General features: G+C 42.4%; 2 protein-coding genes across 3 annotated transcripts in view; one reads left to right on the plus strand and one right to left on the minus strand.

Moving 5' to 3' along the window:
• Positions 1 to 596: 596 nt before the first annotated feature.
• Positions 597 to 9,893, minus strand: RHCE (Rh blood group CcEe antigens). The gene is made up of 10 exons (XM_009811864.2): positions 9,761 to 9,893; positions 8,337 to 8,523; positions 7,957 to 8,107; positions 7,141 to 7,282; positions 4,317 to 4,474; positions 3,869 to 4,006; positions 3,499 to 3,629; positions 2,500 to 2,579; positions 1,299 to 1,372; positions 597 to 660 (listed from the first exon to the last, which is right to left on the minus strand). Exons 1-10 carry the CDS (start codon positions 9,891 to 9,893, stop codon positions 634 to 636), a joined length of 1,221 nt encoding a protein of 406 aa, XP_009810166.2. The 3' UTR covers positions 597 to 633.
• Positions 9,894 to 13,549: 3,656 nt separating this feature from the next.
• The window catches only part of MACO1 (macoilin 1), a 30,149-nt gene continuing 17,139 nt past the window's right edge, over positions 13,550 to 26,559 (plus strand). For both annotated transcript variants that reach the window (XM_059830729.1, XM_059830730.1), the window contains exons 1-4: positions 13,550 to 13,629; positions 22,749 to 22,890; positions 23,608 to 23,734; positions 25,815 to 25,938. In XM_059830729.1, coding sequence (XP_059686712.1) covers positions 13,550 to 13,629; positions 22,749 to 22,890; positions 23,608 to 23,734; positions 25,815 to 25,938 — 473 coding nt within the window. The remainder of the gene's footprint in view (positions 13,630 to 22,748; positions 22,891 to 23,607; positions 23,735 to 25,814; positions 25,939 to 26,559) is intronic.

Here is a 26,559-nt window from a genome sequence, read left to right on the forward strand (position 1 = left end):
ATTTCAGGGGCACTGTCCGCAAGCAGAACAATTTAACTTCTTGCTATTTGAACTTCCAAATAGCTAGCCTGGGCCAAGTAATTACAGATTTTTCTTTAAGCTGTCAGATAACTCAAAGAGCTCAGTCTGGCAAGATGCAGAGTTCTGGCCCTGATCCAGCTCACTCATCAAATCCTTGCTTAACAAGGCCTTCAACAGAATTAATTTAGCTTAAAAACAAGTACTTCAACGCTTCGCTAGATGAGCATGCACTCCTTGAAAAATTATACTTTAAAATACACGTTTGGGCTTTTAAGCTTGGAAGCTTAAAGTTTCCAAGCATTTTGACTGATAAGCCATTACAGCAATGAATGCAGCCAACTTTTTTGTACGTATCCTACTAAAAATATTGAAGGTAAGACCAACAAAGCAGAAAAGCTAAATGTATTTTAAGTTTGCATCTGTAAATCTACACTCTGTATCTTTCAAGAATTACTTGAACAGTTTATTACTAATTTTTTGTGTGTCCATGACTTTTTTGAGCCTGAGAATTGACACTTAAGTGCTCTTTCAACCCATTATAGCTATTTGTTTTCTCTAGTGACAAATAGGAAAATCTTATCGTGGTCAAATGTGTCATCTGGGTTCCTCCATTCAAAATCCAATAGCCAAATGGGGAAACTGTGAAGACAAACATTCTTGTATCAGAACATTTTATGCATCAAACCATCATATGAAAAAGGCAATGGAAAACCTTATTAGAAGCTTATTTTCATCCATTTCTTTTTTCTGCAATTCAGATACAGCATCTCACTCAGCACCTTGAGGTGCCCAAGGCCTGTGTTTGTGCATCAGACTGAATGATGCACCACTCTGCAGCCACGAAGGCTGGGAGGCTTGGTCTGTTTTCGTAACAAGCACCTTCTATTCCACTCACTGGCTTCTAAAAATCCCTCTTAGATGCTGCTCATGTCTCCTCAGAGACCATGTATGAAGCAGGGAGGCCGGGGCTGTCAATCCCAGAGGATGTCAGAGCACCTAAGATGACGTGTTACAACAAATAAGATCATTTCAGATTCAGCCCTGTGCCCACTGATGGCTCTGACAATCCTGGCTGAAGACTATGCACATTTATAATGTTCAGGCTCTGAATCAACTGTGGGAACAGTTCATCCATTTCACACAGGACATCTAAAATGTACTGTGAAATGAAATTATCCCTCTTTTTTAATTTTTAATTCAAATACCTAGAGTTCTTCATGGAGGTAAACAAGGTGCTATAGATACTCCCACACAGTTAATTTTACATTGAAACTTACCTCCCAATAAAACTGGTCTTCAAAGTACTTTGATACAGGGATGGTCTTAAACAGTTTGAGGTTTAAGATTAAACCTATTTGTAAAAACACATATATCCAATATAAATAGATATATCAAGGAAAGGGGAAGATTATGTGTAATTGAAGGTTTCTTAGTAACATGCATCCAAACGTAACATAGATCAAAATACAAATGCAGAACTCAATGCTTCGGCAGAGCCCCTTGGCTCAAGTTGACCTTAAATACAAAGAAGGAAGCTTGCCAGGATCAAGGCCTGTGTTATTAAAAATTAATTACTCTAGCTAAAACCCCATTAAACAGCCTGCCAGATTCTAAAAATACATCAAAAATTAGTAACTTCTTGCATGAAAAATGCCTGTGTATTTAAAGCAATCGGGCTTATCAGCACTGGTAGCTTGGGATTTCAGATGGAAACATCTAGATTCTTAAACACTTGCTTAAACACTGAATGTTTGATTATTTTAGAATGTTTTTTAAAAATCTGCTTGATGAGCTCAACTTCTTAATTACACTTAAGGTAATGCAAAGGTTTCAGATCAATTCAAGTACAAAAAAAAAATTTTCGAGTGTATTTCACAGCAGTTTTCATCTGACATTTCTCTTTATTCAAGACAGAATTAACAACTGTAGAAAAACTGCAGCAACCATAAACCAGACAGAATGTCACACGAGGAATGCATGAGCCCTGACGATCCCAAACCACTAGCAATCAAAGGCCTCGTGCTTGGCTGATGCAAGCGAGCTACTGACGTTAGTGAAACTTTGCAGATTTATACCAACCAGCCTAAAAAGTGAGAAGTGCTAGATAGATAGCACTTTTCTGTCACTAAGACAATACCCAAATGTAAAAATATTTTCATCCTCATACATCTCCTGTCTGAAATTTGAAGGCAGCTGTTAAGCATCTGTTAAAAGAAACTTCACCAATGAAAGAATGGTGCTACTAGGTTATTTATGTTGAATACATCTCTTCTTCAGAAGACTGGCTTTGAAGAGTCCCTGGCATTCATGTTTCCCGTGGCTTCTTCTACAAATAATTTACCCGTAGAAACACACTTCAGAGCCCCAGTTAAACAACTGGCCTCTTTCTGCAAAGGGTTGCAGGTGCAATAAGATGACATACCCCTTGCCCCGAGGAAATAAGGAAGATATTACTGAAACATGTTTTTCAATACTGACCTGTAATAAAACCTGTTATCAAGGCAACACTGATGGTCAGGCAGAAGGCACCAACATGGATCGTGACCAAATAACCCAGGCTGAAAAGCAAAACAAGTGTTTCACCTTTTACAGTTGCTGAATTTAGCATTAAGACTGTGAATGAATTTGTATCTACACAGCATTTTACATCAAAACCTCTCATAAAGATTGTGTTATTCTTGAATCTCTCTGCGGCTGCAGTTAGATGTTTTAAGAGATCCTATCAGAAGCCTAATACAGACTTCAGAGGACGTATTTTGCCCTTAGAAACTATCACTGTGGTACTAAAACTTCCTTAAATTTGTTTGTTTCAATAAGAATATGGCGAGAAGTGAAAGGCCCTTACGCTGCACTGCGATTCACTCCTGCATAAACTGAGAAAATTGGAGAACTTCTTATATTATACATCATGAGCTTGATTTGCAAAAATGGGATGCCAGTGCCAGATCAAAACAACCTGTGGAGAATATCCTTAACTGAGCCTTTCAGCTTTTGCAGGGTATCTCCCTACATATATTTCCCAGTTCAGTGTCCGGACTGGCTTTAGTCCAAACTGGCATTCTTGCTCCTGACTCAGAGTTAAAGCCTGATTTGAAGAGAAATGCTGATTTCTGCCCCCCCTGTATTAGCATACAAAGCTCCGCAAAACACATCACAAAAGCCAAAATGAGTCTTGGAGGGATGCACATCTCCAGCCTTCATCTCCTATGTGTGCTGTATTTAATATCAAATAAAAAGGGAGACAGAAAACAGGACCAAAAGCTAATATTGAAGTTTTGATCCAAAGTTTGCTCAAAGCTGAAAGTCTTTTTTTACTGACTTTTTTGGACTTCAGAGATTATCTTAGGTTATCTGGTATAAAACGATTTATCTGTGATGACATTCTGGCTTTCTGTATGTATGAGAACTCTTCTCAAGGCATACTACAATAATGGTTAGTTAGCTAAGCTTATTACTTAATAGCAAAAATTTATGTACCTTGGTAAATTAGTCCAGTTTTTTATTACGAAGAGAACGACCTGGGCAAGAGCTCCAAGCACACCGGGCAAGCCAAAAGTGAAATGAACTCCAGAGGAATCATGAACCTTGAGAGCAGGATTCAAGCACTGCTGGGAAGAAGAAAAGGTTTAAGTGATACACAGAAAGACAAGTTGATAATAGCATATTGTCTATCACAGACGTAGAAAATAAACTTTGGTTTTGCAAGTTGCAATCCTGCACTCGGCTCAAAAGACTTTAGGTTTCCTAGCGTTAATCTCATTGAATGAAGATTTCCCTTGAGGTATCTTACATCGGAAAAGAAGTTTATGCAGCTTATACAAAAACAACTTCAGGTTTTGAGTACTACCTGTAAACAGTAAGATCCTAATATGGTTATGACACTGGCAAGCAGACCCAAAATCATCGCAATCCAAGGATACTCGATACTGTGTGCTGCATAGCCAACAGCAACCCCCCCAGCCAGTACTGCGCTGCGGATATGAGCCTGTAAAACAGAACAACAAAAACATGGAGCGAGAGCTGAGTCATCACTTACAGCAGCCCAATATCATAGATTGCTATTCTCATGCAAGTGCAATCTCTGTAGGGCAAATTTGGGCCTCTGTATACTGCGAACTACCATCTGAGAAGATAATTTCTAAGTTAAGGCTTCAGTGTTCTGTTTGGGAGGCTAATGATGACTGCCAGGCTGAAAACCTTGGCTTGTTTTTACTTAATAGCTATTATACTTTCAGTGTATGACTGGTAGTAACAGAAAAATACCTTCTCCATGCAGTGATTTTCTCAGGTCTTACCATTCTGAACTTTCCATCCTTTGTGGTCAGAACAGACGACACGAAGGCAGTTACAGCACTCACAGCAAGGGCAAAGTAGGTGTTGTAGATCGCTTTCCTCTTGTTCGCAGCTAGTACAGAATTGAAGCTTGGCCAGAACACCCAGAGAAAGAGAGTGCCTTGGAGACAAAGACAAGCAACTATCATCACCTGCTCTAAAACACAGTGAATCCATCACCAGCTGTCTCAGGAGGACTCCGGCCCATATTTTGCATTCACTGTAATTCCCACGCTGTAAACAAAGGGTAACACTTCACAGTGCAGACAGCCCTGAGAGTTACCTGCTGTACCAACACCTTTCCAGAAACATATCGCTGTAATGTCAAACATACAGCCAAATAACAGCTCTGCTGGCATCTGGCTGGTCCTTTGCAGAGTTGAAGGAAGGATGCTTTTTTCAAGAACACCTTTAGCATCAGCTTTGTCCTATCTATCGATGCAGGTTCAGATACAAGTGGAAACAATTCCACTGTTGCTTTCCAAACAATCAGCATCCTGCCTGTTCTGCACAGGCACCAGAGGCTTGGTCCTTGGCCAAAATTACTTCTCCTTTTCATGGAACTGTGGAGTAACTGTTCAAAATCAGCTACAAGAGAGAATGAAAGGAAGCCAAGGAGGAAGAGAAAACAGCTCACATGGTACAAATCACTATAAAGACACCCAAAGTGCACTTTGGAATGTCTTTTACCTCGGCTGATAGTATGACTTGTACTGGTTGTCTTGCCTCATGGCAGGGTTTGAGGAGAAAAAGAGGATGAACTGGATCATAAGAACAGAATCCTCTCTACCTCTACGAGGATTACTCCAGAGGAGGGCTAAAGACCAGTAGCTTGAGCTAAGGTGATCATGCTTCACCAACTCAGCTTAAATTTCTTGTTATTTGTGAAAGAGTTATCTATGAAATAGCTACTCCCTAGTATATGGGTCCAAAAGAAGAATTAACTTCCCTCCTGTAAGATCACTGCACAGCGTCACACTTTCATGACCGCATAGGCTTCGCTAACAATAGGAATGAAAACAGGTTCTTCTGCTTCTATGATGTGGGCCCTGACTGAGAGCATTTAGGAATCTCAGCCTCTGTAAAACAAGTTCACCGCTTGGCAGGATACATCCTTTCCTATGTCCATATGGATACACACGCACAGATCGGATTCCAGCCAGCAGAGGGAAGTCGGTGGCCTCACACTAAGTCAGACTGGACCACACATGGCAATCTGTGCTTCTGCTCCCCGAGGTGCACAAAGCTGTGAGCGGGCAGATGACAACACAAACAAGCAACAGTTTATTTTGTTTTGTCTGGTCATTATTTTTTGCCGTCCAGTCAACTTCCATAGCTAATGTTCTGTTCTCTGTGCCACAGAGGTACCAGACCCTTGTGCAATTCATCTGACAGTAAAATTTGAAGTGCTCTTGTTCAAGTCAATTAAGAAGGGACACAGGCAGTGTCACTATAAGGCACAACTGTGAAATCCAGTTACTAGCACCTCTGGCAGCTACTGCTTTTGTACAAGCTTATTTGGCTCCTTGAAATCCACTTTCCATTGCTAATTTTCACCCTTTCAGTGCACCAAGATGGTGATAACCACGCCTCTCAGACAAGAGAGACCATTTTGGCAATTCAAAACCTATAGTAGCAGTGAGGACTGGTGGAATGATCTGTACTATGACAATCTTATTCCCATTGATTGGGTAGTCAGTCATAAAACAAAACAAAACAAAAAACTACTAATCCCACTGAAGCATTCTTATGAGTATCTGCTCAGCTATGGAAACAAAACAGTCACAATATGAGTCCAAATACAGGTGAAGACCTCAGTACCCTTCACACATCCCTCAGAAGCAGGATGCAAAAGGAACTATGAGGAATTTGCCTGCTCAGTTGCTCCTTTCTACCCACATTACCTCAGGAATTTTTCAAGACATGGCAATATAATTACTCCAAATAGCATGGACTTGGTTGTAGCAAGCTGCACTAAAATTACCATGAAGGCTTAACAGTGTCTTGGTGAGTTAGATTAAAATACTGATCTCCTCGAATTCTCCAGCAAAGCAAGAACTCCAGCAACTCAAAAGAGCAGCATTTAAATTTCTCTTCCCTTCAACTGGGCGAAGACTGACTGAGAATTGGACTCTGTGGGCCTTTGCAGAAAGATCTTAGTTCAGCTGGTGGCAGTTACATAACAGAAGTCATGATAATAAAGAAACCAAATTGTTTCTTTACAAAAAAGAATGGAAATCCCATACATTCAGCCTACCATCACTCATATCCTTTCTCGTATGCCTGTCTGTATCATATTCCCCACCCTTCATTAGGCTTTTATCTTTTCATTTGCATTACTAGGCAGGGACTGCCTTTTTATATCTCTGTACAGCACCTTGCAAAACAAAACTAAGCCTTGGCCCCAGCTGGGAACTGTAAGCACTACTGAAATACAAGTAATGACCTCAACTTTGGTGCATAGGTCCCTTCCCTTACCAATATGACTATGCAAGCCCAAAGGGGACAACTTAGCTGGAAAAGGGAACCTGAGACTAACAAAAGCAAACTAAGCCACAGCTGTTGCAGGAGCGGCTTATGTGCCTGGTAGGAAACATGCTGAGACTTCACCAACTCATTGTCAGAAACCACCAACCACATCAGCAGCAGTTTTCTATGCTTGGCTGCATTCAGACCTGTATTTTGGATGCAAAAGCTTCAGCATGCTGTGGCCAGCCCCCAAAAACCTTCCCAATGTTCTCACTGCAATCTCTTCTTCCAACTGAGACGTTCAAGCAAATGCCTTACCCAACATCGACAATAAATCCGACTTCAGGGTACTCGCATTCTTCTCAGACCTTGGTGACGGCTCAGAGAAACGTGAGGAGACTGCCAGACCAAAGTAGGCTCCAAACAGGTGGACATGCATCATGCTGTTAATGTCTGAAACCTGTATCAATAGAATAATCAAATGTGTGGTTTATTTCAGGCCACAGGAAGCCTTTGATGCAGTTCCTGATACAGTTGCTCATGTAACCTCCCTATAAGAAATTTATTTTCAGGGTCCCTCAGTTTATGCATGAGTTATTTATGCGAGATTAACTTATCTGAATTCAATGCAGCTCATAAACACACAATTCATATACAGAGAGTTTGGGGTATGTTTACATTATACGTTAAATGCAGGTCTGACTCTGCTGTCCAAACTGGGCTGGTATACCATTCACACTGGAAATCTTCCAGACTGAACTGACACAGGGAGGGGTAAAGTTTAAAGGCAATTAGTGCCTTAGCTTTCATTCATGTGTGGGGATGGTCTGGGTGTGGGCAAGGCCAAATGCACTACATCCCAATTCATCAGATCAGCTCACCCTTTAAGGCCAAGAGTAGAGATACAGCCTATTATATAGATATAGAGTATGCAGGGTTTGGAGTTCAATGTCCTTAAATATAGTCCCAAAGTCGGACTACATCTCTTAATGAAAATGTAGCCACAATCTAACTGAGAAGAGATAAAACACACTAACGTTCCTTTCAGCAGAGCACTAACAAACCACCAAAAGGCAACATTCCAAAGCCCCAGTGAAATTTTCCCCCATATGCCTGGAAATCATACTACAGTACCTGCAGGAATGTGTTGTTGATCCATCTGCTCATATGGAAAACTATTATCTCCACAATTGTCATCAGAATTAATTGCACAGGATTAGTCTTCCCCAGAACAGCTCCAGTGGAGATGACCACAGCAGTCATACTCACAACAGCCTTTGTTATCCTGCAAGAAAAGAAAGGAAAGAAAAAAATAATTCTGTATCAGGACCATGCCAGGGCTAATAAAGAAAGAATGACAGACAGTAAAATGTACTTAAAAACCCAAAGCCTTCTAAAATGCCTGCAAATACGACTATGCTAATTTGCAAATAGGTCCATATAACAAGGCACTATCCTCCACAAAGAGCAGTCAGCAGTTCAAGATTATTCCAATTCTAACACAAACTAATTACCTTTTCAGACCACCTTCGTTTTCCCTGTGAAGAAGGACAACTAATGAACTTTCTATCAGGATGGAGCATTGGACACCAAGTACAATGATCAGGAGGTTGAATCCAGTGCTGCTAAACCCATATCTTCTCAGAAACATCAGAGAAAAGCCAAATCCAAAAATCACCATGTGGTTGACATCTTGAAAAGCTGCATGACAGAAAAGACCAACACAGCAGTGAAGTTATTAATGCAGACTGGATTTCTGGTTAAAAGAATAAATAAAAAATCAGAATTAATTAAGAAGCCTTCAGATAAAAATTCGGGTGCCGTTATTATTTAGTACTTGTAAAGAATTCCAGCGCTTTCTTTCCAATCCATAAGTAATCAGAAAAACAATACCCTTGACCCTGAATTTATTTTTACAAAGTGATCAGAATGGATGCCATAGGATGGGAGTTGAGGGGTCAAAAAGCACAATATAAATGAAGTGCATTTAGCAATGAAATTTGGGCATTTACTTTTCCTGAGGTGAATTTAAAGAGCTTAAGTTGGACTTTTCAGGGAGAGTTACTGTGAATTAGTGCTGATTCATTCCTTGAGGGCATTAGGGAAGAAGTGAGTTACAAAGAGAAACCTGTATGATGTCCTCATCTGGGTAGAAGGAACAGAAATAGCAGCAGAAAGAGTTTAATATGGTAACCAGCACCATTGCATAAAAGGTAGAGGCTGTCCAAGACATAAGCTCTTGGATCTGTAAGCCTGGAAGTGTCCCCTGGGACATGCTAACAGTCATATTCTCATATGGTTGTGCTGGCCTGTACCTACAGCGAAATACCAGGCTGCTAGTAAGTAGATCTCAATTTTTGAGCTATAAAACAGAGAGGGTAACACAAGAATATCATGAGGATTAATCAGCTCATATTTGCACAACCCTGTAAATATGTTACACACTGTGGCCATAGCATAATCTGCTAATACATCGATCAATGCACAAAATACATCTCCAGAATATATTTAGACCCTTAATTCCACTGTATTAACTTCATTTATTTACATCAAGCATTCAAATGGAAAATACTGCCATCTTACTTTGTAGTACAACAATGCCTTTGCATGCCAAGACCTCACAGAGTTATGCACTTAACACAGAGCAGTGCCTGCCCTCAGATGTTTGTTACGTTCATAGGAGTCAAGATTACCACAAACAGGCAGCAGAAAACAGACCAGCAATGCAATTTAGTATCACTTATGTCTTCCTTCACTGTCATTGCTTTGATACAAATAAATACACACCATACATGGCAAGGTAGGGTACTTAAAGGGCACTAAAAACATTCTACATCTCGCTAACAAATACACAAACCTGCTGAATCCCATCTCTATTGCATTGCAAAATAAAAGCAGGCATTAGCCCTCCCCTTCACAGCAAGGCTGCCGATCTTACCTGCATAGGAGATGCTTGATCTGGATGCACTATCATCTGAGAACAAAAAGTAAAAGAGGATGATGAAAACAGCTTCCAGAAAAAGGATTAGCCACGGCACATTTTTTCGGAAGTTGCGGTAATTAGAAGGCATTGTGCACTAGACTACATTAAGCACAAACACATTAATATTTTTTTCTATAAAAATGTTCCAGCAACCTCAAACCAATAGAAAAGGAGGTATGGGGGGGCAGGAATAAAAACTCAGAGAGATAAAAAGCCCAAGAGGCGTCAGCAAGGAACAGTTCCTTATCTGTGGCACGTCAGGAGCCCAAGCTTACCACAACTGACATGGACTGAACTCAAAAAGTACTCAGGAACACAGACCTATCAAGCTGTCAATACCATAATGCTCCAGGATACCATCCATACAGTACTTCAGCTGCTGTTGAGCCTTACATATCAGCTAAGTGGCAAGTAAAGAACATGGACTCATAGAGTAGGATGTTGAAGTTCATGCAAACCCATTGTTTATTTACATTGCTTGTATTCATCCTAGACCCAAGTCCCTTCGTATAAAGGTCGGGGAAGGTCCTGTTGACATTCTCACTGTGATTCTCAGGTTGGTTAGGCTATAGCTCTACACCCACGTCCCACGACAAACCTTCTCACATATAATGAATCCAGGCCAACGTCAGAGAATCAAGAATCTCTGGACGTGTAAAGGAGATGTAGCACTTCCTACGCTACTTGTAAGATCGGTCTGTTTTTTACAGTATGGCTGTGGAAGCAGCTACAGTGAACACTCTGGAAGACCTTGGTAATCCCCAGGCTGGGAAGCTGCAGGCTTTTAACTGAGAACCAAACCACAGACCTCCACCCTCCTGATTCTTTAATTCAGACCTAGCCTTCATCCAGAAGTGTATCGACTTCTATTAGCACATTGTGACTACAAGGTACCCGTTGCCTTATGGCTTCTGAGCCTTTTGGTAAGGCACAGGGTTTTTTTATTTGTTGTTGGTTTTTTAAACCAGGAGCCACTAGAGTGAGCGTTGTGGGCACATGAGCAGGGCTATGTGGTGGAAGCTAACTATGTTCAGTATATCCCTATGCACAGCCATCATAATTTGTTAGATAAGATTATTTGGTTGTTGAGGACAATTTACGAATCCGTAATATGAAGATTACTATCTTCTCAGTATTCACAGTGCTTTTGGTAAATTGAACCCTTCTTTGTTCAGCTAGTCCAGGAGATTGAAGTATTGTAATTATGCTTCAGGCTTCCTACTTTGAGGCCATTTCAAACCGAGCGCTGTGCTTGCATGCTGGCGTTGGGGATAGTAACAATGCATACAAATGGGTAGAAAGCCACCTACTGGTGACAGAAATATGTATCAGACAAACACATATGCAGAAAAATTCCAGTTCACTTATATTTTAGGACATTCCTCCTGCAAACCCAGGCTATGACACAACAATAGTTTTCAAGCCATCTGTGAAAGGTTTGCATTTGTGGTCATAACTTGCACCTTCCTCACATGCAATACCAAATTGCTTTACCACCTTTTACCTAGGCCTAATAAAACCGTAAGTTAAGTATCCTCACCCCCATTTCAGAAGCTCCTAAACAACATTCAAAGGACTTTCCCAGATGTGCAGAGCACTGCCCTGACTTCAGAAAAATCCCGATGCAGAAAGATCTACATTCCGCTCCTTTTCATGGGAATTCTGTGATCATGTGGGTAATTCACACAGAACGAGAACGCCTGGACAACTGTCTCTGGATAAGAAAAAGGTAACAGCTGAAACAGCAACTTAGAAATTGATTTAGCTAACTGATGCAGTGTCTTTGTGTGGTTTATAAATGCAATATATCAAATTAGCTTTCATCTGTTTCCTGCAAGACAAACCCTTAGGACTCATGCCCAGGATAAGAATAACCCAAAACTCCTTCCACCATTTTGCCCTGGTGAAATGAACACAATTAGCTCTTTTGACACTTGTTACCAAATCCCCTGTCAGAATTAACACTCAGTGAAAATACACCACAGGCTAGGAATTTACCCATGTTTTTCCCTCAGGATGACATGCCACACTGTAAACGCTGATGCTCAGATTTCCAGCTTAAACTCCCTCCCAAAGACCTAAGCTCAGTGATCTCAGACAGGGTGAAGTACAAAATAACTTTCAAATTAGAGCTCTGCTACCAGCAAAACGTCCCCATCGACTCAGCCAAGGGGACCAGCAGCCTCACACGCATTCCTCTGTGCCAGTTTTAACGCCGTACCGGGACCCACGCTCCTCAGACTCGGGCCAGCCTTGTTCAGGGAGGCCCGTTATCCCTCAGAGCGGCCTGGCAGGCCGGTGGCAGCCAGCCCAGCCCCGGGTGAGGCCGGAGAAGGCAAGGCAGCAAGGAGGGGCGCGGGGCGGCCCGGGCACCGCCACTCTCCAAGTCAGCCAAAGGGCGGGCGGGGAGCCGGGGCGGGCCTGGCCGCGTTGGCGGCCTCCCTCAGGCTCGGGGGCCGCCATTGGCTTCCTCACGGTTTCCACAGCCCAAAGGGGACCACAGGCCTTGGGGTGGAGGCTCTGCCGAGCGGCCCCCGGGGTGGGGAGGCCCAAAGCCCGGGCCCTGGGCCCTGAACCGGCGGCGGCAGCACAGGGAGGGGGCGGCGCCCGGCCGTGACTAGGCAGCCTCGGCGGCGGCGGCGGCGGCAGCGGCGGGACCGCCCTGCCCCACCCTTCACCTCCCATTGGCTGAACACCCGCCGCTCCAAGCAGGCCTCCCTTAGGGACTAGCCTTCCATTGGCCGAAGGCTGGCTTCCCTCATGGCCTCTGATTGGCCCATCTCCAGCCACCGTCCGTCTTTGGGCCGATTGAGGAAAGAGAGGCCGGGTCGCCCCGCCCCCCCAGCTTCCTGCCCCGCGATTAGACCAATCGCTTGTCACTCTGTTGTATGAGTCCTCTATTGGCTGGAGGAGTCCGTCAGTCACTCTGAGGGTATTTTTTTCCCTTCGGTAAGCCGTCAGGACAGGGTCGCGCAGTGGGGGAAGCACGGGGCGCGACGAGCTACCTCCTCTTACCGTTGCACCCTGCAACTTATCTTTCCTTTTCCCAACAGCCTATTTGCCAGCGAGGTTGTCAATCAAGTATGAGGGGCGGTACTTCAGCCCTACGGTGACAGAGGAAATTGAGCCCTCCTTCTTCCGTTTCCGAATGGATAGCTGAGCTGTCCTTTTATTTTTATTTGTCTCTTCCATTGGGCAGTCTTGCTGTCGATTACAACAGGGGGCGGGAACCACCCCAGAAGGACAGTAGGCGGGAGAAGAATAAAGCCTACTCAGGGATTGGACCACAAGCCATCAATTCACGAATCCTTCTCCTTGACGGGCTCCCGCGGCCGTCAATCAAAGGCGTGGGCGGGCCACTCGTTAGCGTGGGGCGGGACGAACTTTCTGATGCCGCGATGGGCCTCCTCGGCCGTCCGTCTGCCTTTCCCCGCTGCCGATTGGCCGAGCATGCCGTCATTCCGGCGGGGTCAGCCGCTTGATTGGACAACTCTGGAGGAGGCGGGGCGCTGCGCGGCGGCTGCGCGGGGGGACGCGGCGGGGAGGGACGGACCAGGAATTATTTTTATTTCTTTGTTTCCCGGGGAAAAAAAAAAAAAAAACACCACCACAGCCGGCGCGAGGGAACCCCCCGCGGGGGCGGATGGTGCTGCCGTGACCGGGGCGGGCCGGGGCAGCGCGGGGCCGGGTCGCGCGGCGGGGCCCGCCGGGCCGGGCTGGGCCGGGCCGGAGGCGGCCGGGAGGATGAAGCGGCGGAGCGCGGACTGCAGCAAGCTGCGGCGGCCGCTCAAGCGGAACCGCATCACCGAGGGCATCTACGGCAGGTAGCGAGCGGCCGCCGGGGTCGGGACGGGACGCGGGGGGTGGAACACGGCGCGCCGCCCCGGCCCCCTCGCACCCCCGGCCCCTCGGCGGGTCCCCGCTGCCCCGCCCCCCCCCCCCCGCCCCTGTCAGCGGGGGCCGCGCGCGACATGGCGCCCCGTCTCCCCTCAGCGCTGCCCCGCCCCGCGGCCTGGTCGCGCCGCCGCTAGGCCGCACCGGCCCCTCCGCCGCCCCCTCGCCCGCTCCGGGCTCCGGCGAGGCGTCGGGGCCGGGGGAGAGCGCGGGGTGGGGGGGGGGAGCTGCTGGCCAAGGTCCTGTCGGCGCTGCCTGGAGGAAGCAGCGAGGAGCCGGCGGGAGCCTCCCCCCCGCCCCGGGCTTCGCAGCGTGCGGTGGGGCGGGGGGCCCTCGCCGCCCTGTCTCCCGGGGGAGGTTTCCCGAGCGGGTTCTCGCGGCTGGGCTCTCCCAGAGGTGCCAAACCTCTGAACCGCGCGCTGCGGTGGTTCGACAGCGTGGAAGAGCCAGGCTAGCGTCTGGGCTGCTGGCTCTCGGCGGGCGGCAGCCTCCCGCGCTAAGGTTAAGAAACTTGTTTTGCACGTGGTGGCGAAGGTACCTGTGCTGTGGCCTCTGCAGTGGAAGCAGGAGAGCGATCGGTGTAGCAGCGAGGGATGCGAGCAACAACTTGTGTGGGTAATGCCTGGAGCAGGGATGGATGTTCTTGTGGTGTGAAAACACAGTGGGTGTCTGACTCGCCTCTGACCTACGGAATGAGAAAGGAAACTGTAGTGAAATGAGATCCACCTTCCTAGGCATGGGATGTACCTCACCGGGGTCTTGGAATAAAAGCACGCTTTCCAGGTGTTTACATGCAGAACACACCAAAACACAGATTCCTAAGCATTTGCTTGTTGTGAGCGTATTTTAAAGAGTGTTTCAGAGCTCTGCCCTCCTGAATATCTACATACGCCAAATTTTATATGAAATACAGTAATTACGTATTTCTGACTAAAGAGAAGTTTGGTTTAGTAGAGGCTAGAAAGCTGGCTTCTGAAAATTACACTAAGCATAATGTCCCATTTCTATTTCAGTTGAGGGTTATATATGCAGTAACTGGAAACTTGAGTAAACTTATAGAATGCAGGTGTTAGCTTTGCATAAGGGAAACAGTTGATAGTGAGCTGTGACTGTAGGAAAATTGTCAGGATATACTGCTTATCCTAGTTGTAGTGAATCTTTACTGGAGAGCAGAGGGCATCTTGTTGCTTTAGACTGCCAGGTTTTGAGAAAGTGGTGCTCGGAATGTTAAAGAAAAAAGCATCCACTGCTTAGAAGTTAGTATTTAAGATGACTATTCCTAAGAAAATAACTCAAATGTAAGCAATTCCTTATATAATTCATCAAGTCATTTAACATCACATGCTCTCCATTACCTTTGAGGTGACTGGCTGGAAAGGTGGGGTCGGAGAAGGAGGGAGAACCAGAACAAGATGGGAAGAACACCAGATGATGAGTGTGTTCAGCACGTAGAGCTGTTGTAGTTGCATGAACAGCTAAGAGAGACATCTGGCTTCTTGTGCTAACTTCTCCTGGAATGCTTTAGTTCAGAAATAGGATTTTTAGCCTTTGTTTCATGTGGCATTTTGATAAACAGAAGTTGTCAATTACTTCAAAATATTGTCCCACAGAAGGAAAAGAGAAACTAGTGTGAAGGCTTGCCTCTCTGGAAATCTAAGCAGAGAGAGGTACCTCTACATGGATTGTGGCTCTTTCTCTTGCTTCTTTTGCTCTCCTTCTTCTCCTTTCTTTTTTTATCTTTTCTTTCCCACCATAATTCAGAGAGATTACATACAGGTAGCTTCTCATATAACTATAGATTCCTAAATTATTGTAATTACTATCGTTATTTACTCTACTTATCTTAATTGTCACCATCAGCTTACACAAACCCAGTAAATACAGTTATCAGTAGCATCATAGTGTTACAAGCAAAGCAGCTAGGCTGAACAAACAGCATGACTGAGATACTTAACTCTTGTAGGATTTTTGTTTGCTTTTTAAATTAAGATCAATCTTCCCACTCTTGTTCCCTCTCCAACCTTTCAGTACAGAGCTAGGCACAGCTGTCACTGATAGATGCATGTGAGCATAGTTGAGAGCTGCAAAGCTGAAGAGTTTTGGAGCAGGTAAAGCAACGAAGGAATTGTACTGCAGTAAAACTCTGGTGGCAGGGTTCTCTACATGTGTAAATCTGAAGCAGATTATAAGAAGTGATAGAAAAATAATTTCTGGTCACAGAAAAGAGTTAGAAATGTAAAATCCTGGGTTGCATTGAAAAAGGTGAATATCCTGCCTCCCTGAATGTTAATTTTTTGCCAACTTCTGCAGTATCCTTTTTAACAAGTTTATCTAAGGGTTTGCAACCTTTCTTATTTGAAATTTTACAGCTGTAGCTCTTTAAAGTACTTTCCCCAACATTTACTAACTAAATTAAATGCACTGTTTGGCCTCAGCCCTCCCTAAACACTTCCAAAGTTATTCCTAACCCATCTTCCCCCCTGCCCCTTCCCCACCAAATTTTCCACAGCTGCCCTCCCTATTCTTCTTTAGACTGCTTTTTCCATTCTGCTGGTTTTCCTTCCTTCTTCTTTCTACCTTTTTTACCCCTTTTTTCCCTTTCAGTTTAGTTTTACTCCCCATCTACAGCTCTAAGGTACTTCAGGCTGCGTACAAGCGCTGTGTAACACGGCATGCCAGCACTGCCATTCGCAGCTTTGCTCCTGGGTACTGCGACTGAAGCCTGGGATGCCAGTGGTGCATTATCACAGCTTAAAGGGAATATTGCCACCTGTACTCTGAAAAACCTGATGAATCCAATCTAATATTATGTTCAAGCACGATAAAGACTTGTGCTGTTCAGAAGCATTACAGTATCTGTGGAAAGAACATTATTATAATTAAAACATAACTGTCCTTTCAGTCAATCTCCAAAACCAACAAACTAATGGTAGGAATCACGAGATCTCTTGTTATTTCCACAGTGTATGTTCAAAACTTTGCCTTTTCACTTTTTAAGCTCTCCGTTGCCATTGTTTTACAACGCTTAAGTGATTAACATCTTATACCTTTGACACTGTGCAGGCATTAAAACCTTAATTGTTAATTAAAATATTCATTGCAGCTTGTCATCAGTTAAGCAATTAAAGTTTACTTGTTACTGCTTGTTTCCAAGTCTTCCCAGTCCTCATCCTTGATCTATTTAAAATCCTTCAGCTTTATTGCTGATACTGCTTGTTTTGGCTCTACTGAGTCATATTGGCACTTGCTACAAATTTTGTAGCTGGTTAAGTTTCCAGACGAGTTCCACATGTTATTGGCTTAACTTGACATCAGCTGACTTATGCTATGTATCATGACAATAGTCTTTAAACACTGTATGTTCCTTTAGTATTGTGATTTTTTTTTAGCCCTACATATATATTGCCCTTTATCACAGGCAATACCGGGGCTGGCAGCCAAGCGAATGCCTGAGAGGATGTGTGTGTGTCTGTAATCCCCAGGTGGGTACCGAGATGCCCGGGGCACAGACTGCCCCTGTGCCACCAGCGGGTATCTCGCGCTGGGCAGCATTTCTAGATACCGTGATCCCTTTGCTGAGATACTCACGTGGTTCTGTATGCCACCTGACTTCTGATACGGCTTGTTTCCAAGGACTTGATTTTTGACTCTGCTGACAGCCAAATAAACTGTAAGGAAAATCAGTTCATTACTAACTCCAGGAACGTGGCTGCCTTTTAGGCTTTTTCTTTCTTTCTTTTTTTTTTTTTTAAATCCATAATGGTTCTCCCTATGGATGTATTCTGGCACTTTTTTATAAGCTTCCTATACGGGGGAAAAACATTTTCTTCTCAACCTGCCCTGGAGGTCTGTAACAAACCAGCAGTGCTACCTTTTATGACTTCAACTTAAGTTGAGGTCTCAAATCTAATTTAGCTTACATTTGAATGTGTTCTACTGTGTCAACCCCAATGGTACATGTAATATTGCTTCCTTCTGCCAGTGACTTTCATTCTCTGCACACTGAAATTCCTCTAGCTTTATTTTATGCGTTCTGGACTCGGGTGTTTTCAGCTGAGTTACCACAGTGGGCTAACAGTTTCTCTTGTTTCAGTACTACAATACTGATTGCTGATTATATGCCTGTGGTTCAGCAGTCTATTACGCTTGCTTCCAGAATTACTGTAAGAGTTTTCTATTTTGTCTTCCTTTACTTATATTTCCATAGTTCAGTGATTGATATATTCTATGGCATATCAAGACACTGAATAAGTAGTCCGGGAGGTTTCCTGAGATTCTTTACATTTCAATTCGTTTTCAAAAATTTAGTTAGCGAGTACTTCACCTAATACTTTCCAATATGCTTACCACATCCCAGCAGTCGTGTTTTCTCTCTTGCATACTTGCTGTGCTCATTCTGTACTACTTTTTTTGTCCGCTAGTGATATCTTATATATGTAGGTGTTTTTACATATATGAAGCTTTTTTATTTTAAAATCTCCAGTAGATATTCAGTCAGCATCCCCAGTGTTCTGTCTGGCATTGAATGGGTAACCTTGAGATGGTGGTGGTTGACAACTTCACCTTTCTAAAGCCTACCTCTGCGTTTTGTGCCCTGCCAGCCTTCAGATGCCTTCCACCCCATTGTCTTGTGTGAGTCAGGCTGCAAAATGAAACATGCCATTAATTCTGCTAGGATTCATTTTCCAGCCTTTGGGACTTGCTGATAATAGTGGCTTAATTTGCTACCAGTTTGGATTTGGGGTGCATAATTGTTTGGGTTTTTTTTTTTCTAGTGATTTTTAAAAATATTTTTATCTTACAGCAAGCATGATATCTGTTTCTGTGGGGCAGTAAAAAGAGAACAAAGAACAAGAGGGGAAAAAAAAAAGGAAAAAAAGAAATGGCATCTGGCACTTGTGGGGGGGGGGGAAAGGAGGAAAATTATTTGTTTGAAGATTCAAAAGGGGAGCACAGCCACTGTTGGGTTATGAATAAATCTTTATATTCAGTATACATTAGCAATCAATTGACCTTGCACCGAATTTGCAGCACTGTAATCACTGCTCCTTCCCGTTCGGTACCCTGCTCTTCTCATTAATGTGTCCATCCTTCCCTCTCGGCTTGTATTACCCTACAAGATGAGATACCGTATGCTCGTTTTATAGGGAAAGCCCTGTCCCCCTTACACCTCTCTCAGATCACTGAAGTCAGATTTTTTGACCTGTGTCAGAAAATTGGATAACCCGGATTTTAGGTATTTATGTGCAACAATCTTCCCCTATATTGAGAACAAACTCAGAATTATAATTGGCATCATGGAATATATTTGAGCCTTTCCAATATAAGGGCTACAGAGGTTAGAAAGCACTTCTGCCTAGTGACTATTACCTCTAAGTGAGGGTACTGACGCAGCAGCTATCAAAATTGGAGAAACGTGTGGATGTGCCCAGAAAGATCAATGACTATCAGAGGTTCACAGACACCAAATGGCCGGTGCTGGATTCCGAAGGAGTGCCGGCTGTCTCGGTCGTGGGATGAGCGTGTTGGAGGGGAGGCGCAGTAGGGACGGAGACTAGATAACAATAGAAATGCGCTGAAGGCAAGAACGGTGTCTGGAGGGAATCAAGGGATTGAAGAGCAAAGATGAAGTAAAAGTGGCTAGTACAAAGCAGAGAAAGGAAGGAGGGCTACTGCTAAATTTTGTTAGTCGTTTCATTCATGTGATCTTATTTGAAAGGTCTGTCATATGAAACAAAATAGCAGAAGAGTGATCAGCCTGTCCAAACGAGGGTCCATTAGCCTGTTTTTCTTTGGGGTTTAATTCTTGCTGGACGTTTTTCAGCTATCACTAATTTAAGCATTCGCTGAAGAGGTGTCTGTTCACTAAGCCCTTGTAAATTAACTGATGAACTCTGTGCTTGTCAGGAACAGCAAATCTCGGTGTGCAGCATGCCTTTATGGAAGAAGGGAAGCAGAGATTTGTGTTCCTTTCTTCCGCCTACAAAGGCTCATTGCCATCTGCAGACTGCAGTGTGCTGCAAAGCCCCCCGAGCTGGTTGTAACCCAGCTGTGTGTGTAACTGTGGCAGCACGGAAGCCCAGCACGGTTTGTAAAACCGGCCCATTTCGAGGAGGGAGCTGATGTCTGTAGGCTGCTACCAATATTGGTTTGTGAAACTGGGGTGGAGCGTTTAGTTATGGACTGCAGTTTCTGACTTTGCAGTCCTGTGGGCTTTAACTGGGGGGAGGCAGGGGGTCCTGATGTAAAAAAAAAAAAAAAACAACCCCAAAAAAAACACCAACCAAAAACCAAACACAACCACCACAATTGATGCACTATAGTACCTTTAAAATGTTGTCTATAAGTGCGTGTATGCACGTGGACTCATGCAGTTGAATACATATGTAGGATACATTACACAACAGTGAACTTTGTTGCTGAGACCAACATGAGTGGATGAAGCCTTTTATAAAAGGAAATAATTTTCTTGTGTCTTGGGCTCGTACTCATTGAATTCTTAATTCCTTTTGAGTCCTTCAGATGACTGAGAAGTAGGCTCTTTAACATTGTTGGGAAAACCTTATTACGAATGTGTCTTGTTACAATTCCACTTTAAAAATTGGTGAATGTCACCATGGCCTTCAGATTGATATGAATTTAATATTAGAAATCACTTTAATAGCTGTGTTACAGAACTCTTATTCAGCAAATGCTTTAGCTTAGAGTGTCACTTAACAGTTGAAAAGCATTAGTTCTGATAACCATAATTTGCTAGGAAAAATGTAGTCTCTTTGTGGATTTCAGTGGCAGGAAAAATAAACAATAGCCATAATTTTAACCCAGGAAAAAGTGCCTGCACAACACAACTGCTTTTCCAGCTAAACAGACAGAATAATGATTGCCTAGGTGTGATGCCTTTACATATTTTCTCAGATCTTAAGAGCTGCACATGTACAATTTAACAGCATGGTCAAAATGAACACAGCGGTGACTGCATACCCAAATGTCTGTCACCTTTTATGTCGTAAGTATTCTCTGAATGCAGCTGGTTTCTACAGATATCTGTTGTTTATTTAAAGTTTAACTCTTCAGAGAACAGCAGCATATGCAAGCATAATCTGCCAGGACAAATGTGTCCATTTAAGGGGTTTTTTGGTGGGTTTTGGTTGGTTGGTGTTTGTTGCGGATTTTTTTTTTTTTAATACTTATGCTGTAGTTTCATTCTTCTCCGAGAGTAGTTTTGGACTAAGTGGATGGGGATGGTTCTGCAGAAACTGAAAAAAGGCAGTACCTTAACTTTTCCAAGAGTGTGTGTCATTAATTTTGTTTCCATTAAATTGAAGTGCTTCCTGTGGCCTCTATATTTGCATTTTTTTTTCAGTCCCATTAGATTAAACTCCAGATACAGAATATTCAAAAAGGTGGGCAGAGGGAGGGCGAGGAGGGTTAAACGTAGGAATAGTTGCTTGTTTGTCCAGACTTCAAAAATGTATTTTCTATGAAGTTTTTCTTTAGTTTGTGCTGATTTAAAGCATGTACTCGTATGAGTACATTTAAGAGCATTTACGTAAGTAGTTCCACTGAAGCAATTCCTTTCATGGGGTCTAGTCACAGTGAAAACGTTGGCATTGGACAGAGGGCAGAGCCTGATAACATACAGTAAGTGAGAAAGCGAAGCAAAACCCCCTCCACTGGGGGAGCTGCAGGGTCAGACAGTTGATAAGGGTCACTTTCAGGCACATGCAATTAATTTTCAATTCACAAGAAATCAAAGTGTTTTCCCAGGCGTGTGGTTTGGAAGCTGACCTCATCACAAGTAATGTGAGTGGGTAATTGGACGAGTAGTTCAGTTGCTTCTAAACCTCTGCTGGTGCCTAACACTTTTCATAGAAGTTTTCTCTTTTGTATCTTCTCTGAAGCTCTCAACAGCTTCCTAAAAAAGCTGCGTGTCCACGAACAGTGCAGAAACTTGACTCTACCTGGCACTGTGCATGCAAACCCTTGGCAACTTATAAGTAAACATTCCAGGGCAAAGTTCTACTGGTTTTGTTGGCAGTATGATAGAGGAGGAAAAATAAGTTACTAAAAGGAAAAACTGCCCTTGATTTAAAAAATAAAAATATATTTTAACCCCCCCCACCTTTGTTATAACCCAATACCGTGCAACAAGGTAGTTGCGTTTAGGGGAACTGGAGTAACATTCTAGATCTCTGGGTGCTGGGTTTTGGGGGAAAGGGGTTTTTGCTTCCTCCTCTTTAGCAGAATGGATTGGGCTGATCCTTCAAGTGCTCCTATGTTAGATAGGTATGATGTCAAAATATTTTGAGTTCTGTAGCCAAGAAGGATCGTCAATGGTTCAAAACACAGGACTAAGAATAAGAGAATGTGGCTTTGAAATAATTCAAAAAATACAAGTTAGACTGTCTGGTCTCAAGTCTCATGTGCCTCCATATTTCTGTTGTATGTTTTTTTTTTTTAATGAATGCATTTACTTTCATGTGGATGTTTTCAAATATAACTCTGACAACTCAATATCAAAACAGTCTTCCTAATTGCTATAGTTGTAGGCTTAAAATATATGTCAATTTATTGGTGTTGCAGTTTCTGTGTTAAATGTGGAAAATGAGTGAACATCTGCAGTCTGTTGAGGAGAGGGAACACAGAAATTTCTGAGCTCCAAGTAAAGAGTGCAAACTAGCAGAGAAGCATTTCAGCTGTGAAAGCGTACCTGTTGGCAAGACTTCACTTTGTAAAAATACGCTGCAAAGCTAAAGGGAGATTGTCGCTGAATGTCTTGTAAGAGCAGGGAGCCTTCTGTTTCTTTGCTGCTTTAAAAACAAATGCAGTTGAATACAATTAACTTCATTAGACCAGGCCTCATTTTAATGTAATACTAAAACTACCTATTTTGTAAAATTATTTTGGATGACGTTTTCTTACCTGTGTTATAGTTGTCTATAGTTTTTATTACTGAACTTTAATTAAAAAAAAAGAAAGTAAGTCTCTCTATTGGAAATACTGACCTCAAATTACCTTTCTCTCTCTCTTTTTTTTTTTTTTTATACAGTACTTTTCTGTATCTGAAGTTCCTGGTAGTGTGGGCCCTAGTACTGTTGGCGGATTTTGTCCTGGAGTTCAGATTTGAGTATCTGTGGCCATTCTGGCTCTTCATCAGGAGTGTTTACGATTCCTTCAGATACCAGGGTTTGGTAAGTATAACACAAAATTACTGTCCCTTTGTAGGGAAATCGTGCAACATTTCAGGGCATATTCCATGTTACACAACTAACTTAATGGTGCTGATGATCATTTTCACGAGAGGAGGAATTTTCAAGTGACTAGCTGACCTGGGCTCAAGTCTCTTCTGTCTGACTGCCTGTTTTATCTGTGGCAAGTGGAAGTGAAATATATAGCTGTCAAATTTTCACCACAGGAAAATATTGTTTGAATTCCTGACATTAGTGAATTGGTTTAGGTCCCTGTATAACAGGGTTTTCTTTAAAATAAAACAGAAGCCCTTGCCTGTTTAGATGTTTACTACTCTTTCAGAGAGTAAATGATGCTGCTGGTTGGCTGGGGTGTTTTTTCCAGGAGGAGAATATAGTAATGATAATACTATATCAACAGTGTAAATGAAAGTCTTCAAACAAGATAATAAGGAATAAATATAGCTGTTCAGAGACTTGTTGGAATGGGCACAAATTCTGTGGATGGGCACAAATTCTCGAGTTGTACCCATTCTCTCTTAATTGGCTAAGGTTCTACTTTCATTGGCTAGACTGCTCCATTTCTTTGCCCTGATTATAAACAACACTAGTGTTTCTATGTTGAAATCATTGTGGTGTCACCATTAATAAATAAACTGGTAATATTTGCTGGAATAAACCAAAACACTCTTCTTTCCCCCCACCCCTCCTTTCTTTTAGGCCTTTTCAGTATTTTTTGTTTGTGTAGCATTCACATCAAATATAATATGTCTGCTCTTCATACCAATACAATGGCTGTTTTTTGCTGCCAGCACGTATGTTTGGGTACAGTATGTCTGGCACACAGGTAGGTCACTATTCTTTATTTATAACTTACTGATTTGAATATCTATCTTGCAGCTTTTAATAGCATGCAGAAACCCTCTTCTATTTGTTACCGCACTTGTTTTAATGCACTTTTGTTAGAGTTGAAAAATGTTCTTTTGCTTTCGTTAGTATGCTGATTTGCACGCGAGACATGTCTGGGTGCCTCTTGTATTAATCATTAAAGCTTGACCAGTGGAACTGAAGGTGTAGAAACAGGAATTCCAGAGCAGTAAAAAAAAATATTTTCCTGACTTCAAAATACTTCTGCAGCAATTCAACAAATACAGAGCACATAAGAAATGTTTGTGAAACAGTGTTACATTCTTCCTACTACTTGATTAGTGTGCTGTTAATTTTGGGTATTATCGTAGTTTAAGTTAGTATTAGTCAAATCAAGGCTGGTAATACCAGTGGCTGCCCCAGCAGTTTGAGACGTGTCTGGAGAAATCTTCTTCCTGCCACCTCTCCCCCCCACCTGTTTTTTTTTTTCATCCTTTGTTGTTTGGGTTTTTTTAATAAATCCTTGGGTTTTGGCGCGGCAGCTGGATTGGGGGGAGGTGGTTTAGTTTGCATGAGCGCTAATACTTGACATGGGTTACATATATGTCTTTCTCTCAATAAAAAAAATTTAGGAATAAAACTTGTTTGTTTGTTGTTTTTTGTTTTTTTTAGAGGTAACTTTTCCCCTACCCAAGTCCTTGGGATTTGGGGCTTTGTCATATTTTATGTTAGACTTGCCAGTAGAGCTCAAGGATTTGCAGGATAGCATGGATCCTTTCTCAGCTTACTAGTGAAAGCAGTCATCTTTCTGACAAGTTAGTCATTTATAATAATGACAATGTGGGAGCTAATGGAAGGTACTGTGAACCAGTTGCTGCCCAATTTAAAATATGTAAAAAATCTGGAGTTATTTTTAGGATTGTATTAAGATGTTGAAGTGTTATCTGGAGTTGTTCTCAGAGCTGATGTTTAGAAACCCTAAAGGAAAAATCTGATGGGCCAGTCTTAACTGTAGCTATTGAGCTTGTTTAATATTTTAATTCACTGTAACCTTAGGGATTCATCTTTCTAAATGGTCATCTAAGTTGATGGGAACTTGCTGCTTTTTTTTTTTTAGGAAGTTATGATCTTTTTAGGTGGCATGTCTACCTAGCTGAAATGCTGAGTCTCTTTAAGGTGACTGTTTCTGCTCTAGGTTTCTCATTTATGCAGAGTGCAGCTATTCAAGAGAGACCAAAGTAGAGAGCACAGTAAATAACATCAGGGCCTCAGAGTAACACTGTTTTTAGTTTCAAATTTGAGACCTCTCTCCAAATCAGCACACAATATGTTGATGTCAGTATGTAATCAAGAACTTTGTTTATTTTTATGAAGCTTGTGGCATGTAACTGGAATTGATTTGTGGAGGTTTACAATTGCTATATTGCGTGCAACAGTGGTGTTTTCCATCAGCCAAGAGGATTAAGACCTTAGTTTTGCTTGGCTACTATTTTACATTCTCACCAGTAGTGCTGGAGAGAGAGATCAATACAGCGTCCTAAATGTTCCCCCGATGTGGAGGTTTGCGTCGCAGACTGTTGTCTGCGTTACTGTATATGGAGTAACCAGTACCGTGCTTACTCACTCCTGTTTTCTCAGCTGATTTGCTCACTGCTGCTACTAAGATATACCTAACTTGGAGTGAAAAAGTAGTCCAAGCTTACCGCTTCTGACTCAAAGATCATAAGCTGTAACATTACCTCATCTTCTGCAGTTTCTTCCATTTGTGTTCCTTCTCTGTATAGGGTTTTGTGCCAAGCTATTTCATTAGCTGTGCATCTGTTATTTTTCACTGATGCCTTATAAAAGTAATAAAGTAAGATAACGAAACAAAAGTTTAGAGTTGATTTAAAATAAAGACATCCTAGATACTTTATTCTGAAAAAACCCTCTTACAATTCCCTGAATGTTTGTCTGAAAATTTCCCTTGACTTTTGGAATGTTTTTAAAATAACTTTAAAATATTTGCTGCTTGTAATATGTTACTAAGGTGTTTCTGTCTTTTTCTCTTCTCTCAATAGAGAGGGGTGTGTGCTTACCAACAGTATCACTGTGGATACTTTTTGTTTATATTGAAGCAGCCATTAGATTTAAAGATTTAAAAAACTTCCATGTAGACCTTTGTCGTCCATTTGCAGCACACTGGTAAGTGTTTTTTTTTCTCCTTTTCTTATTTCACCTTCATTTCACCAGGGAAATTAATACTTGAGGCTTTTTATTTTGGTTCAGTGTTTGGCTGTTCAGTTCTCCCCTCACACATCTGTCATTAAATATTCCACAAGGAATGTAAGCTAAACATTAACCAAGTGCAACCTTTCTGAAGATACAGTGCTTGTGAGCTGTAGGGAATTTGTAGCATGGATATTCCTAACGTTTCTTCAGAGTTCTTGTCATCAATTTACAAATTTTGTATTTACATAATGAATAGATGGTAAAAATAGGAAAAAAAAATTTTGCTGATAATTTATGTATCCCATTACGAAAATTTTCTTTTTTTTTTTTTTCCCTGTAACAAAGCACTTCGCTCTTTCCCCTCCAACAAGAAGAGTTCTCATAAGCATCTGATTTCATAATTCACCAGAGGACGTGAATAAGCTTCAGGTTGAAAATCATGACAGAAAATAAAAAACAAACATTACTTATTACACTACTTCTTTGGCAGTGATAAGAGTGACTTCAGGCAAAAGGCTTAACTGCAGAGTATCCATATCTGGAAGAAAAGCACTTTTATTCCACAAGTTTTTAGTGTAGTATGCATTGATCAGG

This window comes from Gavia stellata, chromosome 29 (genome assembly GCF_030936135.1).
Source record: "Gavia stellata isolate bGavSte3 chromosome 29, bGavSte3.hap2, whole genome shotgun sequence".
In the NCBI taxonomy this organism is placed as follows: domain Eukaryota; kingdom Metazoa; phylum Chordata; class Aves; order Gaviiformes; family Gaviidae; genus Gavia; species Gavia stellata.